Here is a 19,499-nt window from a genome sequence, read left to right on the forward strand (position 1 = left end):
TTTGTGTATGATAACCTATGTGTCATATGTTTGTTTGAACCCAGGTACAGACAAGGAGACACACTAGACAGAGTTGCAGTTTTAGAATATAGATGTAATTATACTTCAGGTCAAGTTCAGGAGCAGAGCAGTGTGAACAGATGGCAGAGGCAAGGTGAGGCAGGCTTCCAAGTTCCAAGTCCAGAGTGGTAAACGAGGTCATTGCAACCGCAGGAGAGAGCTGAAGGTATTCAGAATAACACACAGTGAGAATGTTGCGTGTAGTGTAGTGCTTCTGTGCGTGTGTGTGTGTGTGTATGTATGTGTGCGTGCGTGTGTGCGTGTTTGTCTGTCTCAGGCACGTGCAGAGAGGAGGGGGAGGGGGGTTTATTGGGGATTGGGCCCATAGCTGCCCTTTTGCCTCGAAGTGCCCCTTCCCCCCCAAAAAAAACTAAACAAATGGCAGGCTGTAAAAAGTATGTTTACATTGCAATGAGAACGTATTGCTTATTTTACTGTCGATGTATCAGACCCTTCCTCACCCAGCCAGGAGTCAGCCCAGCTCCTTCATCTCATTACTATTAGTAACTCCCTCCTGACTTACTGGCATGCGCACACAGCCAAAATTCTCACATGTCACTCCCCTTCTCCGCTCCCTCCATTGGCTCCCGGTCGCTGCCCGCACAGAGTAGGCCTACAACACTCTGATGCTAGCCTTCAAAGCAACCATGGGTATGGCACCCCCATATCTTGCAATAAGTGACAAGTCTGATCGGACCCTACAAACCCCCCCGGTGCACTCAGAGCAGCTGAGCTGACGCAGGGAGGCTGGAAGTACCTTCGCTAAAAACGCCGGGACAACGCTCCACACGTCCCAAACTCTTCTCCCTTCTGGCTCCAAAACTATGGAATGCACTTCCCATAGCAATCAGAACTGCAGCCTCACTCCCAATCTTCAGCCGTAGTCTGAAAACCCACCTCTTCAGACTCCATCTTAGCCCATAGCACTTGCCGTAGCACCTCGACAACCTACAGGCGTATGCATAGGCTCAACTTCTGTAACCTAAAATAGCATTTTACATAGCACTATAGTGTATAAGCATAGTTTCATTATATTCCACTGTTAGGTTTTTAGCTTATGTATGATTCATGATGACATTTTTTTTTAAATGTATTACCATGTTTTTGTTCCTGCCTGCCTGCCTGCCTTCTTTTAAACCCAACTCACTCACAACAACATCTTTGAGGGCGAGACAAGGGCAGTACTGCAGCAGGGCCTGCGTGGGGCAGCAAAGCGCCTCGCAGCGTCTCAGCCTCCCAGAAAATAAATAGTAGAATACAACTTACTCTTAGGAATAACAAAGCGTATGAGAACATGGAGCTATACTGTTTCATGTATTAAGATTATTATTTATAAACATCACAACCAGATCGATCGATCGATTGATCTAGCTCAATTCGTGGTTGATGTACATGTTGACCCGGCCACAACAACAATGAGCGTCTCTCTGGACATCAGACTGAAACGAGCAAACAAGGTTTATCATGAAGGGGTGAGTGCAGTTCTATTCTATGAACCTTTCATGACTGTGTGTGCACGGTCGAGGTGTTAACTGTTAAACGTAATGTATGATGATCCCCTGTTTTTCATAGAATGATCTGTACGCCTTTACATGTTCTGATGGATTGAACATGGATCCTGACGCTGATGTAAACAAGTCTTAGTAGTGCTTTATCATGGTTTCGTCTAGCCCCATATGTGCCCTCTCCCTACGCTCATTCTGTAGCTGAGAGAGCTACAGAATGAGCGTAGGGAGAGGGCACATATGGGGCTAGGTTTCGTCCTACAGTTTTTGTATCTTGACTTATGCTTTCGTTTGAAATGTGCCCATTGTACACACTGTGATAAAAAAAATACAATCAATATGCGTAGGGTTATACGTATAACAACATAATACAATAGTACTATTGTATTATGTTGCTTATTATATCTTTGTGCTGTCGTGTTTTAATATTATTGTGTGATTGCGTTACATTTTGAAGATAGATCAACATGAAATTCAGTCCATAAAGTGGTTTCCTTTTCCTTAATGTCACGAGACTGGAATCACATGACATGACATGACGTGTTGGGTTTCCATGTGTCAGCATCAGGCCTAAGATTTAGACTCTAGTGGCCTATTTGATCGATTCTGACATTTTCAATTGAAAATGCCAGAATCGATCAAATCCATCTACGAGGTCTAAATCTTAGCCTACATCAGGCCGTGTGGCTGCCTGTGATGTTTCATGTATATTCCATAGGAAAAACGCACCCATAGAATACTCGATCGCATCATGTATAGTTTTTTTCTTAAAGTTGTGCATTCTAATAGTGAGCCTGATCCATGTTGTTGTGGATATAAGTTGATCGTCATTTGCGGCCGAAAACTGCTCAAATGTCTCCACTGTTCCACGAGACGACCACACATCCTCTGTATGCAACGGCAGGGTCGACAGTCACAGCAGGCGCAGCACATGGCAACTTCCTTCAATGCATAGAAAAGAACAGCGAACCAGCACTCACTGTGTAAGCAATAGGATTCTTGTTTATTTCAAGTCTCCCCTAACCTGACTCCGCCAGATGGGGCAGCAGAGAGTACACTGGGTTCCCCCCTCCTGCTCCCATCTGGGAACTCTCAGGCAGACTTGATGCCCGGCCACAAAACGGCCTGGCCAATCAGCAGCAGCTAGAAGCTAGAAGCTGCTGATTGGCCAGGCCGTTTTGTGGGCATCAAGTCTGCCTGAGAGTTCCCAGATGGGAGCAGGAGGGTACTCTCTGCCCCATCTGGTGGAGTCAGGTTAAGTCTCCCCCAGCAGCAAACAAACCTTCCTCAGCATGTCCGTTGTTTGTTTGCTGCTGGAAACTTGAAATAAACAAGAATCCATTTGGATGCGAGTGCTGGTATGATTTTCTATGGACTGTCGCTACCTGAACCATTACTTTGAGCTGCTCAACTGAGTGCTTGCTTCTTCTCTTCTCTTCAACTTCCTTCAGTGAACACATACATATAGGATGGGGCACACTCGCACACACATGCCATGATGCCAGGCATGTCACTATCCTATATTAAAATTGCCTCATTGGGTGGGTTGAGGTCAGAAACGTAAAATCCAGACTTGCGAGGCACACGGTGGCCGAACGGATTGCGGAGCGGTCTTGATACCGGAAGGTCGCCAGTTCGAATCAGCGGTCCGACACGTTAAAATTACCACCGCTGAAGTGCCCTTGAACAAGGCATTGAACCACTACGATGAAATGTTCTATGAGCAGGGCCTGGCTGGAAACAAGTTCTTGAGCTTAGCCCAGATACCCTGGGTAAATATAGTAATCATTTCATTTCATTTCATTTCATTTCACACCATTGGTCCCATTTGCACCAAACTAGGCACTATAACAGGGGTTCTCCACGTTTTTGGCCGGGGACCCCCGGAAATGCTTTGGCAATGTCTCGCACTCTGAGCCCCCCAGTGGCCCCACCACACGTATAAACGGTACTTTTTGGCCAAAAGGGGATTTTGTTTCCACCGGGACAAATCGTTAAAATGTGGCGCAAATCATTGAATATATATTCTTGAAGAGCGAGCGTTTCAAAGAATCAAATCTTTGCTTCTGGGGGGTCCCTGGAACAACATATTTTCAGATGGTGGCCACTGGGGGGTCCCTGGAACAACATATTTTCAGATGGTGGCCACTGGGGGGGTCCCTGGAACAACATATTTTCAGATGGTGGCCACTGGGGGGTACCTGGAACAACATATTTTCAGATGGTGGTTGGTGGCCAATTACATATAGTTTCTGGGGTACTTGAGCACCACTGATATAGAAACAGGTATTTCAGAAAACTCAGGATTTAGAAGATTTTGTTTTTAATTTCGACGTCAGGCCAAAAAAGGGTCAAAAGACGTTAAAAAAGTTAAACACACTTTGTCTGTCGCTTTGCCACTCGATTTGCCACTCGATTTTTGCCATTAGCAAACATGTCACGTGGTCTTTCAGGAGGTCCTGGCAGGCGTGGTGGTCCTGGCTCTTAAAGAGGCGGTGCAGCATCAAGGCATCTCCCTCACCATGGAAGGCGTGGTCAACCTCCAGCTGAGCTCCAAGAGCGTGGGCGTGTTCGAGGCCTTCTACAACTCTGTTAAGGTCAGTGCAAGGTGTATGAAAAAGAAGATAAAGACACCAACGGCATTTTCCGCTATCACGCAATTCCAGACGGCAGATCCGTCGCACCATGGGCGCCAAACTACCCCCGGAAGTTTGGTGGAATGCACTGAGTCTATGAGAGCCCGGTGACCAGCTCATGAACAAACACTATTTCTGAATGACTGAGACCTTTTGTAAAGTAATCGCTTCTGGAAAATAACAGAATAACGAACAGTAACACATTGTCTGTTGTGTTGCTTTTCGATGTGTACACTGTGTCATTTTATAGAGGTATCTAAAGACCACAAAGTACGTTTCTGAACGTGCCAAGTATCGTGAGACTGTCCACCGTTTCCCGTTCGTTTCTGCCTGAGACAGAAACGATACCTTTATAAAATGATGTACAGTGGACATCGAAAAGCAAGTGATTAGAAAGCAACCTGTGATACAGTATGTCTTCTTTTATAGTCCTGAACCGATTATATGACAAAGGTCCCAAATTCAATTGTTCAGAAATAATGTTCGTTCACAAGCTGGTCCAGTGGGCTCCATTCACTGCCATGTATGGTAAATGGTGCATTTATATAGCGCCTTTATCCAAGGTGCTTTACATAGATTGTGCATCGATTCACCCATTCACACACACATTCACACACTGATGGCGGCGGAAACCATGCAAGGCACATCAGGAGCAATTTGGGGTTCAGTGTCTTGCTCAAGGACACTTCAACACTAACTCTGGGGGAGCCCGGGTTCGAACTGGCAACCTTGCCAGTTCGTTACCATCCAGCCACTCTACCTCTGAGCCACGGCCATAGCCGCCATGACAAATGTGAGGAGGTCAGCACAAATGTGATGAGGTCATTGGCTATGGCTGTTTTGAGCCCAAGGAGTGTATTTTGTGCAAAACGAATGCTTAGAATGGATTCAGAACCATGAAAACCCCCTAGTTTGACATGTCGCATGCTTCTTAAAGCATAAGGAAAGTTTGACATTTTTGCCTTTTATATACAGGATGTTAATGGTATGGTCACAAGAAACCCCTATAAAAAATGCTCAATACCGACAGCCGGTCAGCAAGTGGATTCATGTACTGTATATCACCCACTCCACAACCCGACTGCCAGACTAAAAGTATTGTAAAGTCTGTCCCGACAGCCAGGAACCTTGGTGTTGTCCTGGACAGTCAGCTCTCGTTCAAAACACACATCACAGCTGTCACTCGATCCTGTAGGTTTACACTCTATAACGTACGACGAATTAGACCGTTCCTCACCCAGGAGTCAGCCCAGCTCCTAATCCAGACTTGTCAAATCCAGTCTTGTCAAAACTTGACTATTGTAACTGCCTCCTTACTGGCCTACCGGCATGTGCACTTAAGCCCCTCCAACTGATCCAAAATGCCGCAGCTCGCTTGGTCTTCAACCAGCCAAAATTCTCACACGTCTCCCCCCTTCTCCGCTCCCTCCATTGGCTCCCAGTCGCTGCCCGCACAGAATACAAAACTCTGATGCTGGCATTCAAAGCAACCAAAGGCATGGCTCCCCCATATCTCACAAGTATGATCGTACCCTACAAACCCTCCCGCGCAGATCAGCCAACGCAGGGAAGCTGGAGGTACCTTCACTAAAAACGCCAGGACAACGCTCCACACGTCCCAAACTCTTCTCCCTTCTGGCTCCAAAACTATGGAATGCACTTCCCATCACAGTCAGAACTGCAGCCTCACTCCCAATCTTCCGCCGTAGTCTGAAAACCTACCTCTTCAGACTCCACCATGGCCCGTTAGCACTTTATGTAGACTTAGATAGTATTTTAAACAGACTTATAGCTTGTTACGTAGACAGCACTAGAATTGCATTTTATGTAGTCATAGCACTTTATAGTACACAATACATGTATAATATAGTATAGTATGTATAGTTTACATAGATACTCCACTGTTACGTTCTTAGTTTACGCATGGTTCATGATAACTACTTTTTATATATGTGATGTATGCCATGCTTTTGTTATTGCTTAATGTAAGTCGCTCTGGATTAAGAGCGTCTGCTAAATGCCTAAATTGTAATTGTAAATTGTTCTTAAGTACAATTTCTACCACTATGTTAAAGGTGAACTACTGAACAGTTTGTCCTCATTGTGGGGTGGAAACCTTGTACTGTGTGTGTGTGTGTGTGTGTGTGTGCGTGTGCGTGTGCGTGTGTGCGAGCTCACAGTGCGACGCAATATGATTTTAGCTAATTAAAGAAAGACATTTTTAAGTGAAAACGGATGTGTGTTTATAGGTTTTGAAAGAGAAGAGCTTGTCACTAAATAATTACTACATGGCATGCATTGAAACATAGTGTTATTTCCCCCCCGTTTTGCACATATAAGGTTTCCACCCGATTAGTATTTTGTATAAATGTGATGATCACGTTTGTTTTGACTATCTCGCTCGCTGTCCTCGTGCTGCAACCAGCCCATCCAGCTGATCAACTGCAACATCGAGGTGGCCAAGGCAGGGAAGGTCCCCGGAGGCAAGACCGAGATCCCGTTTGAGTTCCCCCTGAACACCAAGAACAACAAGGTCTTATATGAGACCTACCATGGAGTATTTGTCAACATACAGGTAATCTATGTCTATGAGACCTACCATGGAGTATTTGTCAACATACAGGTAATCTATGTCTATGAGACCTACCATGGAGTATTTGTCAACATACAGGTAATCTATGTCTATGAGTCCTACCATGGAGTATTTGTCAACATACAGGTAATCTATGTCTATGAGACCTACCATGGAGTATTTGTCAACATACAGGTAATCTATGTCTATGAGTCCTACCATGGAGTATTTGTCAACATACAGGTAATCTATGTCTATGAGACCTACCATGGAGTATTTGTCAACATACAGGTAATCTATGTCTATGAGACCTACCATGGAGTATTTGTCAACATACAGGTAATCTATGTCTATGAGACCTACCATGGAGTATTTGTCAACATTCAGGTAATCTATGTCTATGAGACGGACCTACCATGGAGTGTGTTGTTTCCGTCGACTGAAAACCAAGACGGGAAAATGTTCGTCGACTACCTGACGAAAACTAAATGGAAACTAAGCTATGGTGACTAAAACTAAGACTAAATATGCTGACAATTTCGTCAAACAAATAAAAACTAGACTAAAATGTTAGGAAGGTGGACTAGTGGACTAGTTGCATGCTGAAAATGGACGATCTACAAGCCCACAACGCGTTGCAGCGCGCCGTGTTGTGGGCTTGTGGATCATCTATTTTCAGCAAGTGAAAAAACCTGTCATTACGACGGCATCAAGGCCCGCCAAATATATATTTTGTTTTTTTGTTGTTTTTTAGATCTATTTTCAGCAAGTGAACAAAACTGCATGTCATGAACCCATTATGACCTAAACATGCGAGCGGTTCCGGATGTTCTCTCCGTATTTAATGTCCGTCATCAGCCGTTATCAATGCAGCCAGTATGGACATTTCCACATACTGAAGTTGTCAGCCTTTGTCTGACATTGTCTGTTGGTCGCGTTGTCCAACTATTAGTAACCGTAACGGGTAAATCTAACCCTAACCCTAACCTCAGTCTGAACCGGGCCACGTAATTCCCTTAACCTCTTATCAGTCTTAACCGGCCATGTAAGTTCTATTGAAAACGAAGCAGTTTACCGGTCTCGTCTAGACCCGTACATAATTAACATAACCGCAATGTAGACGCAGTAAAGTTTTGTATCGTTCTCAAACTTAGGCGGGGAACAGCCCGCGACGTCCTCGTGTACCTAGGCCCTCAGTTTCACAATGTTTTCACTTCAGCGGCAGTCATTTCACTTCTGCATTTCTTAGTCGCTTACCCGCGGCAGGCAGTATGTGGAAATGTCCACACTGGCTGCATTGAGTACTGAGTAGTCTTGATAAGAACATACTGGTGATTAGGTTGATAAGATTAGAAGCTAAATCAGCAGTTCTCACAAGATTGTTTTCACAATGGTCAAATATAGCAGGGGTTCTCAACGTTTTTGGCCGGGGACCCCCGGAAATGCTTTGGCAACGTCTCGGGACCCCCGCCCTGCCCCCTCCCGACCCCCAATATAAATTGACTGCTACAATAACCTTAAACCATTTTGGGCGGGAACCCCTTTTGGTGTTTTAAGCATTGTTATAATTTAGCTATTGAAAAATAGCAGATCTACAAGCTCATAGCGCGCCACCGAGTGGCGCGCTCTTCTTTTTTTTAAATAATTTGGGGACCCCCTAAAATAATTTGGCGACCCCCCGAGGGGTCGCGACCCACGGGTTGAGAACCCCGGCACTAGGTGGCGTGCTGGCAGCTTGTATAGCTGCTGTTTTTGAATATACTGAAATCGAGGCTAAAATCTAAAGTGACACAGATGCTCTCCCGGTTTCCATGGGTTAAAACGGAACACAGATCTATATTACATAATGAATTAGTATTCATTAATACGTATTGATTTAATCACAGTGTGTTTAAATTGCCTTTGGCTTGGTATGAACATGTCTTGAGCAGGGTTATTGCAGTCAACTAATTAACTAACTAAAACTAATGATATTACAAAAATCAGAATGTAAAGGAAAAAAAACAACATTTCAGTTAACAGAAAACAAAACAAAACGAGGCTTTACAAAAATATATAAATAATACAACTGTTGTCCGTGTACCAAGTCTTTCTCAGTACTGCATGTGTGCATTAGGGGGCTTCAAGCGGCAACTCCTATTTTCTCAGCGATTAGTCTATCGATAACTTTCCGATTTGTTGAATAATGAAGCATGTTTTTTGTTCCCAGTATACTCTACGTTGTGACATGAAGCGCTCCCTGTTAGCCAAAGACCTGAGCAAGACGTGCGAGTTCATGGTGCACTGCCAGGTGAGAGGTCACTGTCACCTGTCCTTCGGAAGACACAACACAACACACACACACGGTGACACAATATGTGACTATTTTCGATAGAGAGACAGTCATGGTGCCAAAACTAACTGTTCAGGAGAGGAGAAAAACGATTTATTTAGTTTTTTTTGTCCAAAATGTGTTAATAGCACAGGCAGACTCTTCACATACTATAGCATGTCTGAAATAAATGTCAGAGCTGAAATCGACATGTAAATATGTAATGCATGCTTAAACATGTAGCTAGGTGTAATGTTATAGTCCACAGAAGTGAAACTTTCAAGCCTGTTTTCTCAACTCGCTGTTTTCTGTAAGACCTTACTCTTACTATAAGCCAAAACTGGTGGGTCAAACTGAACAACCAATATGTCAATAGGCCTATCTCACAGCCCGTTTTTCACGCCCACTTCCGGTAAATAGTGGTGACTTTAACATGAGCATTTACACGTTTTTTTCTCTGGAGAATCTAAGTACATTTTCTAATGTAAAAATGTGACAGACCAATATTATTATGAAGCAAACAATATGGTAAATCAGCTCGAACAGATAGAACAAACCTTACCTTGAGAAAACAAAAGTTGTAGACTTCTTAAATTACCTCTGTTAACATGAAGCGTCTATGGAGTGACGTCACGCTATCACCACTAACCCCGAAAGGGGGCGTATTAAGGGGGGCGGGGAAATTCTGTGAGATAGGCTTATTTGATACCCTGCTTTCATTTGACGTGAAAAAACGTCTATCGTGAAAAACAAATACAAAATCAATAACTTATCCTCGGTCAGAAACGGTCACATATAGCTAAATCCAGCCCCAATACTCACATCATGTGAGTATTGGGGCTGGACTGGGTCAAAAATGTGGCCCTAACTTTGGCTCGGACCGGCCCACCACAACCGGCACGCAGATAGCAGATACTCTATCGCCCCACCCCGCTCCGTCGAGGCACACAAACAGATAGCAGATACTCTATCGCCCCGCCCCGCTCCGTCAAGGCACAAACAAACAAAGCCCTGATAACACCACTTTTACTGGAAAATGTCCCTCCATGTTCTGATTATTACTGACACAATGTTCAGGTTGATCAATGGTGCATACAATGTGTTCAACTCCTGTTTGTCATTGGTTGTTGCTGCTAGTGTGAGCACAGCTTAACTCCTGGCTGTTCCCCTCAGGAATAATACAAAAACAAATACAAAATATAGCTGCAAGCAGCGATAAAGCGGGACCAAGATAGAAGAAGAACAATGCGCAATGAGAACAACACGCACAAATGAGACCGACGAGCCGAGTTGTCGGTACCGGGATTTGAACTCGCAACCTTGTGGACCGAAGGCGGGAGCTCTACTGACTGACCTACACAGAGACAATCAGTGACTATATTGTAAACAGTAAAACCATGCAGGTATTTGGTAACAAGAAGGTGTGTCCTCATTTTGGGCATGTCTTGTGTGTGTGTGCGTGCGTGCGTGCCTGCGTGCCTGCCTGCCTGCCTGCCTGCCTGCCTGCCTGCCTGCCTGCCTGCCTGCCTGCCTGCCTGCCTGCCCCTGCCTGCCTGCGTGCGTGCGTGCGTGCGTGCGTGCGTGCGTGCGTGCGTGCGTGCGTGCGTGCGTGCGTGCGTGGCTGCATGTGTGTGTGTGTTAGGCAGACATTCGTTCATAACCATGGATTTGGATTGAAGATCATCTCTTTAGTTTTTGTGGTGTTTAACATAAGGTGGCAATTATCACACCAGTCTTTAAAGTTATTGATCTCACTGATATAGCCCACAGGGCGTTCAACAATATGTACAAATAAGACTGACAAGCTGAGTTGTCAGTAGCTGGATTTGAACACACAACCTTGTGGTCCAACGGCGAGAGCTCTACCAACTGAGCTATGCAGACACAGTCAGTTGACTCATTCTAAACAGTAACATCATTCAGTATAAACTTTAGTGTGTGTGTGTGTGTGCGTGCGCGCGCAATTTTCATTGGCTCATAAAAACTTCATTTTTTCACTTAGAAAAAATGTGCTACGATTATTTGTCCGTATATGTCCAAAGTTCACGTGTAGAAGTTTTCGTGCATTTTGAGCAAAGATTCTGGGAGACGTTACATTTTAACTGTTTTTCATATAATTCAAAATGGCGGGTGATCTAAAGGTCAGAGGTCAAAAGTCAGAACACGAAAGTTGTTCGGCATGAGGAGACACATATGTGTATCAAAGTGTCATTGCCAACGGTCAAACGGTTCATGAGATATGCACGTTCAAAGTTTGCAAGTTTGCAAGTTTTGCATCAATTGAGTGTTATAGCGCCACCATTTGGCCAATCATGATGGGATTCGCATAGTAAAGTGACATAAGCATGTGTGTGTATTAGAGGCAGAAGAATAATTTTCACAAAACAGCAATTTTCATTGGCTCATAAAAACTTCATTTTTTCACTTAACAAAAATGTGCTACGATTATTTGTCCGTATACGTCCAAAGTTCACGTGTAGAAGTTTTCGTGCATTTTGAGCAAAGATTCTGGGAGGAGTTACATTTGAACTGTTTTTCAAATAATTCAAAATGGCGGGTGATCTAAAGGTCAGAGGTCAAAAGTCAGAACTCGGAAGTTGTTCGGCATGAGGAGACACATATGTGTATCAAAGTGTCATTGCCAACGGTCAAACGGTTCATGAGATATGCACGTTCAAAGTTTGCAAGTTTTGCAAGTTTTGCATCAATTGAGTGCTATAGCGCCACCATTTGGCCAATCATGATGGGCTTCACATAGTCACCGTTTGGCATGGTCCTCTATCATGTTGACAAGTTTTGCGCAAACCGACTGCACGGTTCAGTCAGAACAGCTATTTTTGGCAGAAGGAGAATAAAATAAAGTACTGATCATATAATTAAAAATGGCGGGTGATCTAAAGGTCAGAGGTCAAAAGTCAGAACACGAAAGTTGTTCAGCACGAGGATACGCATATGGGTATCAAAGTGTCATTGCCAACGGTCAAACGGTTCATGAGCTATGCACGTTCAAAGTTAGCATTTTAAATTGAGCGCTATAGCGCCACCATTTGGCCAATCGTCTTGGGCTTCGCATATTCACCGTTTGGCATGGCCCTCTACCAGATTACCGCGTTTCGCGAAAACCGACTGCACCATTCAGTCAGAACAGCTATTTTTGGCGGAAGAAGAAGGAGAAGGAGAAGGAGAAGAAGAAGAAGAAAAATAAACACAAAAACAAAGAGTGACCAAAGTCACTGCGTGACTTCTTGGTCCCTAATAAAAAGCAGAGGTGGAGATTAAGTACATTTACTCAAGTGCGGTAGTATTTGTACTTCACTGGAGTATTTCCAAATTCCAATACTTTTATTTCTACTCCACTACATCTCAGAGGCAATTATTTAAAAACTTTAGATATTGTTAGTGTTACTTTGTAGAATTTGACCTACTGTATACACATTCTCCTGCTTGCTCCTCTCAGGCGCAGAAAGCCAAGCTGACGCCCACTCCCGTGGACTTCACCATCACCCCCGACACTCTGCACAACGTCCGAGAGGTCGGCACACTGAGACATCTTATTGTGAACAATTATTTTTCTTTCAATGAGTTCTTTAATCCTATTGTGAACATTATTGTTTCACCGTAGAGGAGTTCGCTACCTAAGTTTGTGATCCGTGGCCACCTGGACGCCACCAACTGCGTGATCAGCCAGCCGCTCACCGGAGAGATCGTGGTGGAGAACTCCCAGGTTCCCATCAAGAGCATTGAGCTGCAGCTGGTCAGAGTGGAGACCTGCGGTAACTGTCTGCTTCATTTACAGCAGGGGTGGGTGGGCAACTTTGACGATGGAGAGGGCCACTATATTTACCCACTCACTCCAGAGGGGCCACATTGCATACAGGTCGGAGCAAAAATAGCCGATCCACAAGCTCAAAGTGCGTCGCACTGCGACGCGTTTTGAGCTTGTAGATCAGCTTTTTTTGCTATTATTTGAATTGAAAACCTGAATATTATTTTCAATTTTTGAATTGTAATGCTGAAAAGTAACATAACAGTAACATAACAACTTTATGAACTAAATTCTAATACATTGGACATGAAAAAACAACACAATAACATTTGAATAATACTAATTTAGACAGAAGTAATTAAAGCGGGTCATGTTTGGAATTGTAACAGCTGAAATCAATAATATATCAGTATTGCGATATTAACCTGAGGGCCACATTAAGTGAAGGTGGGGGCCGCATGTGGCCCCCGGGCCGCCAGTTGCCCATGTATGATTTACAGTGTACACTTTACACACATTGGAGGCAGTTAACTAAGTATATTTATTTACTCGGGTACTACTTATTAAGTACATTTATTTAATTGTCAGGGTGGAGACATGTGGACTAAGGCAATTTCATTACATCAGCTTAATTTAAAACATAATCTGTCATGTTCTCCATGTGACAAACCCTGACTTATTTTTAATGGCAAACTATTCTTTTTAGGGCCGGAGGCCGATTCTACAAATGTTTGCATGTCAAGAACCCCCCCAAATGATATGTATTTGGCCTCAAAATAGATTGTTCCCGGGACCCCCAGAAGTGAAGATTTGATTAATTTTTTTTGCTATATATATATTCAAAGATTTGCACAAATCTTCAAGATTTTTGTTTTACAAACTTGTAGATCAGATATTTTGGAATAGCTCAAATCTAAAATGACACAGATGCTTTCCTGGTTTTAATGGGCTACAGCTACAATGTAGTTATCTATCTGGTGTTTTTAAAGGTTGCGCTGAAGGCTACAGCCTGGTTGATTCATTTAACGAATGTCATCCACTTATTAACCCATTCTGTACGGGAACCCCTTTTGGTGTTTTGAGCATTATGTTATACTTTAGCTGTTTGAAAAATAGCAGACCTACAAGCTACGAGCTTGTAGGTCTGTTATTTTTGAAAAATCGTGAAAATGTAGTGCAAATCTTTGAATATATCTTCTATCAGAGCGAACGTTTTTAACTCATATCTTTGCTTCTGGGAGGTCCCTGGAACAACATATTTTTAGATGGGTGTCGGCGGCCAATTACATATATTTTTGGGGGTCCTTGACATGAAATAGTTTGAGAACCAACCACTAACATACAGTAGAAACATAGGGTTTTTCAGAAAACTGTCAGGATTTAGAAGGCATTTGTAGAATTGTCTTCAGGTCTAAATGGGTTAAAATGCAATGGTTGTGTCGAAGGCCACACAGTGTTGTTGATGAATTCAACGCATGCCGTCAATTTGCAGGTTGTGCGGAAGGCTACGCCAGGGACGCCACGGAGATCCAGAACATCCAGATAGCAGAAGGGGACATCTGCCACGGCCTCTCCATCCCCATATACATGGTGTTCCCCAGGCTGTTCACCTGCCCCACCCTGGAAACCACCAACTTTAAAGTGGGTACGTCATATCGCTGTTCTATCGTTTGTTCAGTGGATCCCCAGCGGCTGACGGCCAGGCGACGGCTAATCTTCAGTGGATCCCCAGCGGCTGACGGCCAGGCGACGGCTAATCTTCCAGGGGAGTGGGACCATAAAAGATTTACATACAATATAACGATATGATTAAAAAAAAAACAATCCATGAACTTATCAGCAGGGGTTGACTCTTAACGGTTGCCCGACTGCCCGTGGCGTGTATATAAAACTGTCGGGCAAGTGGAGTTTGCTTTCAGGTTGCCCACTGCCCACTGCCCAGCGGGCAAATGCATTCAGTCTTCAGTAAATAATATTTACTGAAGACGGAATGAACTTGCCACCAGAACTTGTTCTTCATAAATAGCATATGATATTATTATAAGCTATTTATACAGAACAATGCTACTCTTTTTTTTTTTGGGACAAGCTTTGACAAGTTTACCTATCATTTTATAATGGAAAAGTTACTTTTCTGGGCATATGCCTCCGAGACCTTGGTGTCAAGCCCTGATTATCACATAACATCCCGACTGCTACTCTAACTCTGAGTGTACAATTGCACCCATAAGGTTTGTGTATATGTTGATGTTCAGTTGAGCCACTTTGTTCCGGTAACACAGGGTATGAATAAAGGGCTCATTTCATCTGATGCTGGCTCAACCTCAAATGAAAGCCAACAGTCTGCATTGTTACCTCGTGTCAGTTGTGTCATTTCCAATGCAGAGAGCATTGATACAGAACCAGAGGCTCAGAGCACTGTATAAATCCAGGTCTTTCCAGGGTGACCAGATCCCAACTGTTCATTTGAGGGACAGAAGTATCTCTTGTGTGGGACAAGTGAGATGGGGGGACCCCGTCCCCCCATCTCACTTGCAGGAAGAGAGAGAGCTTTACAACAGAAGGCCAACTGTTAGGGGACTAACTATTAGGACATTTGAACACTGATGCAATTACCTGTCATCAGTCATAATGTGGGACAGGGTCTCAATTTGTGGGACGCCTGAAAAGTCTTGGAAATGAGGGACTGTCCCACGCAAAGAGGGACATCTGGTCACCCTAGGTCTTTCATACATGCCCTGATGAAGACCGTTCGATCGAAAGTTTCGCTTTAACCTTTTTGTAATAAAGTACCTTTATTTTACGCCCTCTCCATTTTTAGGCTCTTTACACAAAGAATAACTCTTCCTACCTCCTAGCCTCTTCCCTACTTCCTTCACAAGGGGTTACCAATTATACTGTCGCTCTAAGAGCGTCTGCTAAATGCCTAACTTGTATAATCTGTTCCATTTAGTGTACAGTGGTTTTCAAACTTTTTAATTTCAAGGATCCCCATATCTCTGAGAGTGTACAAATGGAACTAAATGGACCCTTACACTCTCATTCATACTCCTATTTTACCGCTGTAGTGCCGAAATGATTTCGGCTCGTCAGAAATTTTCAGTAGCACCGAAGAGCCGACTTTAGGACGGTACCCGCCGCCCCCGAACCTCAAATGACGTCACATTGTAGGCTCTACAGAGCCGAACCGACTTTTATTCGGCTCTAAAATAGGAGTATGAATCGCCCCTTACAGAGCTGTACACGGCCATTTCAAACCCACTGAAGGACACTTTGAGACCCACTGGTGTAGCAGTGTTTCCAGTGAGCCAACATGCACACCAGCAGCACCCTGACTGTTTGACCAAAATGGAACAGAGCCTTCATTAGTATCATCGGTAACACCTGTGAAGGAAGTAGGGAAGGGACCCAGGTTCTTTCCAAAATGACGTGTGTGCATAGGGAGCCCATTGAACACCACATGTTTTGTCTCCTGCAGAGTTCGAGGTGAACGTTGTCATCGTCCTTCACGACGATCACCTGATCACAGAGAACTTTCCACTGAAGCTGTGTCGGGTTTGAGACGGGGAGACCACATGACTGAAGACGGACCAAACATGGGACCACAAACGCACTACAAAATGTGTACTTCATGTTGTCACAATGTGTGTTTTTGAAGATAATAGATCTTGTGGAAAACACTTTCCTATCCTCACACAAACCACTTGGAAGTCTTACGCAAAAAAAAAAAAACTTGAAGGAATTTCTATGTTGTTCCTGCACCGAGTTAGCTAGTAGCTACTAATTAAGAATTCTTATTCTGAAAGAGCTTCAACTGTAATCTGTCAAAATAAATGGTCTAAAATATTGTCCACCGAAATCATACAAAACAGACCATTTGGCCATGAATTGTTTCATGTTTACATTTTGTACAGACATTAAAACGCTCATTAATGGACTATTTTTGTCCATTAATTGTTTTATTTGAACTAAGACGTTGCAAGGTTAAATTTGTGTACACAGACACTGTTTTTGTAATACTGCATTAAAAGACGATGGCATAGCTATGACAAATCGAATCCAGTTTCTCTCAAGGAAGTGATTTTTATCTTGTATACAATTAAAGAAAGATTGTCTTCACAGAAGAACCCCACACACGATGGTTTGCTTTGAAAAATGGCTCCATACATCACTCTGGATTAATAAATGGAAGGTTAATATCTTGTTTCTGTAATAGAAGAGCAACAACAATATATAATACCAGTTGACTATTAGTTAGTTACTATATTTACCCAGGGTAACTGGACTAAGCATCAGATACTTGTTTACAGCCAGGCCCTGCTCATAGAACATTTCATGGTAGTGGTGCAATGCCTTGCTCAAGGGCACTTCAGCGGTGGTAATTTTAACGTGCCGGTCCGGGGATACGAACTGGCGACCTTCCGGTATCAAGACCGCTCCGCAAACCGTTCCTAAGAAGCTGTAGATGACACTACTAGATGGGTTTGGCAGATCAATTGAGGCCAATGGTTCTTTCAATGTAGTCTGATAAATGACCATGCATAAACTCATACTAAATGAGCAATTGTAGTGAAATTAACTTGTCATTCAACTTGTACATAGGCTACACATACACTATCTCCCAGTCCCATGTTATAATGTCCCGCTCGAGACAGTTTGAGCTTGAGGACCAGTGACAGAAGTGCATTGTTGTAGGGTGCTTCTGCGACATAGATTTGATTTAAAACTTTGAGGTGTAACATATCCTACCCTGGATTCAAAACCCAGGTGTCCCACATGAGACAAATTAAGCTCATCGAGGGAACATGATCTCCCCTGGCCGAGCAGGGGTGCCTCCTACTGGCTGAACAGTAGTACTGTTCAGCCAGTTGGTGTCATTGCATTCAACTGATTAAAGAGTAGTTGTTAGAACTTCACGGGTCGACAAAACCTTTTTGACGTGTCACGCCATGCTCTTATTTTCTTGATAGTCATACAATTGTGCCGTATCAACATTAAATTGAATTGTGCACCACATCAAAATACAATATTTTCAACAGATTTCGACTGTGCATAAATATAACCTTTATAACTTATTTCGAAAATGTGTATTTCACATCAGGCCGTCACGACTCACGAGAGGACATCCCCCGGACTCTCCCGAGTAAGAATTCAGTTTGATTGAAATGCATAATGTGCAGGATGTAATTAATTGGCATACATTTGTGAGGGGATTTAATTGAATTGACTACATGTTTTTAAATGCATATCATTTTAAACAGTGCGCCGTGAAAATGCTAACACCCGCATATGCCTTAGGTTGCCTATCTTAGCCGGGGCCAACAGTAACATAACACACAGATCAGTGATCACACGAGGCGGTGTGGGTGTGACATAATGCATGTAATAACATGTTAAGTGGATGATATGGTATAAAACAAGGTTAGTGTTTTATCTACTACACTCATAGCTGAATGGCTAGACATATCCTGCCTGGCAAGCATAACGGTCTCAGGTTTAATTCCGACGTGTTCCTGCCTGAGCAGTAGGCCTACAGACCAATAAACTGCTCCACTCCCCAGGCACTCTCGCCACTGGGTGAAGCTGGGTGGGAGTAAAACTACAATGATTTACTTCTAGTGCTAGATATGACATAGACACCTACCTTTACACGTGTCTAACCATTCTAAAAGGCGATTATACTCAAATTCAATTCAATTTTATTAAAGTGTCAAATCACAACAAGTTGTCTCAAGACACTTTACAAACCAACATGATGTTCTTTTCCATACAGATTTTACATTATTATTTTTTAAACCTTGCTCTGTGCAGCACTTTGGAACCTTGTGTTTAAAGGTGCTATATAATAAAATTCATTATCATTATTTATGGGGGCAAAATGTCTTTATTTTTAGGACGATGAAAACATACAGCATATGTATCTACATTGTCAATAGCAGATGTGTACATCAACAAATACTGATGGCAAACAGAACAGTTGCTAAATTCTTTCTTGGGTGAACATTCCACTGCCAAAAAGGTGCTTCACTAAGACCTTGAAGCGTTGACTCAACTTGACATCCATTCTACTTCTATTAACACCTTGGTTTCAGTGACAAGCACACAACATTGACCTGACATCCAGCATGCATTCACGCACGGTATGCTTCAATCCAATTGGTTTACCCAGGAAAAAATATTCAGAAAACGTGTTACATTCACCACACATATTTCACACCGTTTTCACAACTCAATGAATTTGAGTGTGTTTTGGGTCAATAATGAGATTGCAGAAAGAGACAATGCCACATTTTAATTAAACGATCGGTTAAAAAAAAAGTAAAAAATAAAAGCAGTTAAATCAAACGGGAGGTTAATAGGATTACACAACATTACATTTATGCCCATCGCACGATTGCAACGCTCACAACCGATCATCAAGCTAACTGCGTCGTTAGCTTGCTAATTGGTTGTTTTCCGCCAAGCGATACAATCGTACAACGCGGTATACAATAACAGGATTCCACCAGGAACATATGTAATGAAAACAGATTCGGAAGGACATTAAGAGGGGTTTGCAGGGGCCTCACACATTAGGAGAGGTTGGCGGAGGGGTGGGAGTCTCTCAGAAGGACATTAAGAGGGGTTTGCAGGGGCCTCACACATTAGG

At 43.3% G+C, this 19,499-nt stretch overlaps 1 protein-coding gene across 1 annotated transcript; it reads left to right on the forward strand.

Annotated features, from left to right (window-relative positions):
• Positions 1–1,238: 1,238 nt before the first annotated feature.
• On the forward strand, positions 1,239–16,908 carry vps26c (VPS26 endosomal protein sorting factor C). The gene is made up of 8 exons (XM_079508526.1): positions 1,239–1,532; positions 4,019–4,162; positions 6,627–6,776; positions 8,983–9,063; positions 12,542–12,616; positions 12,707–12,857; positions 14,343–14,495; positions 16,329–16,908. Exons 1-8 carry the CDS (start codon positions 1,347–1,349, stop codon positions 16,409–16,411), a joined length of 1,023 nt encoding a protein of 340 aa, XP_079364652.1. The 5' UTR covers positions 1,239–1,346; the 3' UTR covers positions 16,412–16,908.
• Positions 16,909–19,499: the final 2,591 nt, after the last annotated feature.

The sequence above is a fragment of the Electrona antarctica genome (assembly GCF_951216825.1).
Source record: "Electrona antarctica genome assembly, chromosome: 8".
Taxonomy (NCBI): Eukaryota; Metazoa; Chordata; class Actinopteri; order Myctophiformes; family Myctophidae; genus Electrona; species Electrona antarctica.

Coding starts and splice junctions, on each gene's coding strand:
- vps26c (XM_079508526.1), top strand. CDS start 1,347: ATGAGAACATGGAGCTATACTGTTTCATGTATTAAGATTATTATTTAT. Junction 4,163..6,626: donor CCTTCTACAACTCTGTTAAG/GTCAGTGCAAGG, acceptor TGCTGCAACCAG/CCCATCCAGCTGATCAACTG. Junction 12,858..14,342: donor GGTCAGAGTGGAGACCTGCG/GTAACTGTCTGC, acceptor GTCAATTTGCAG/GTTGTGCGGAAGGCTACGCC.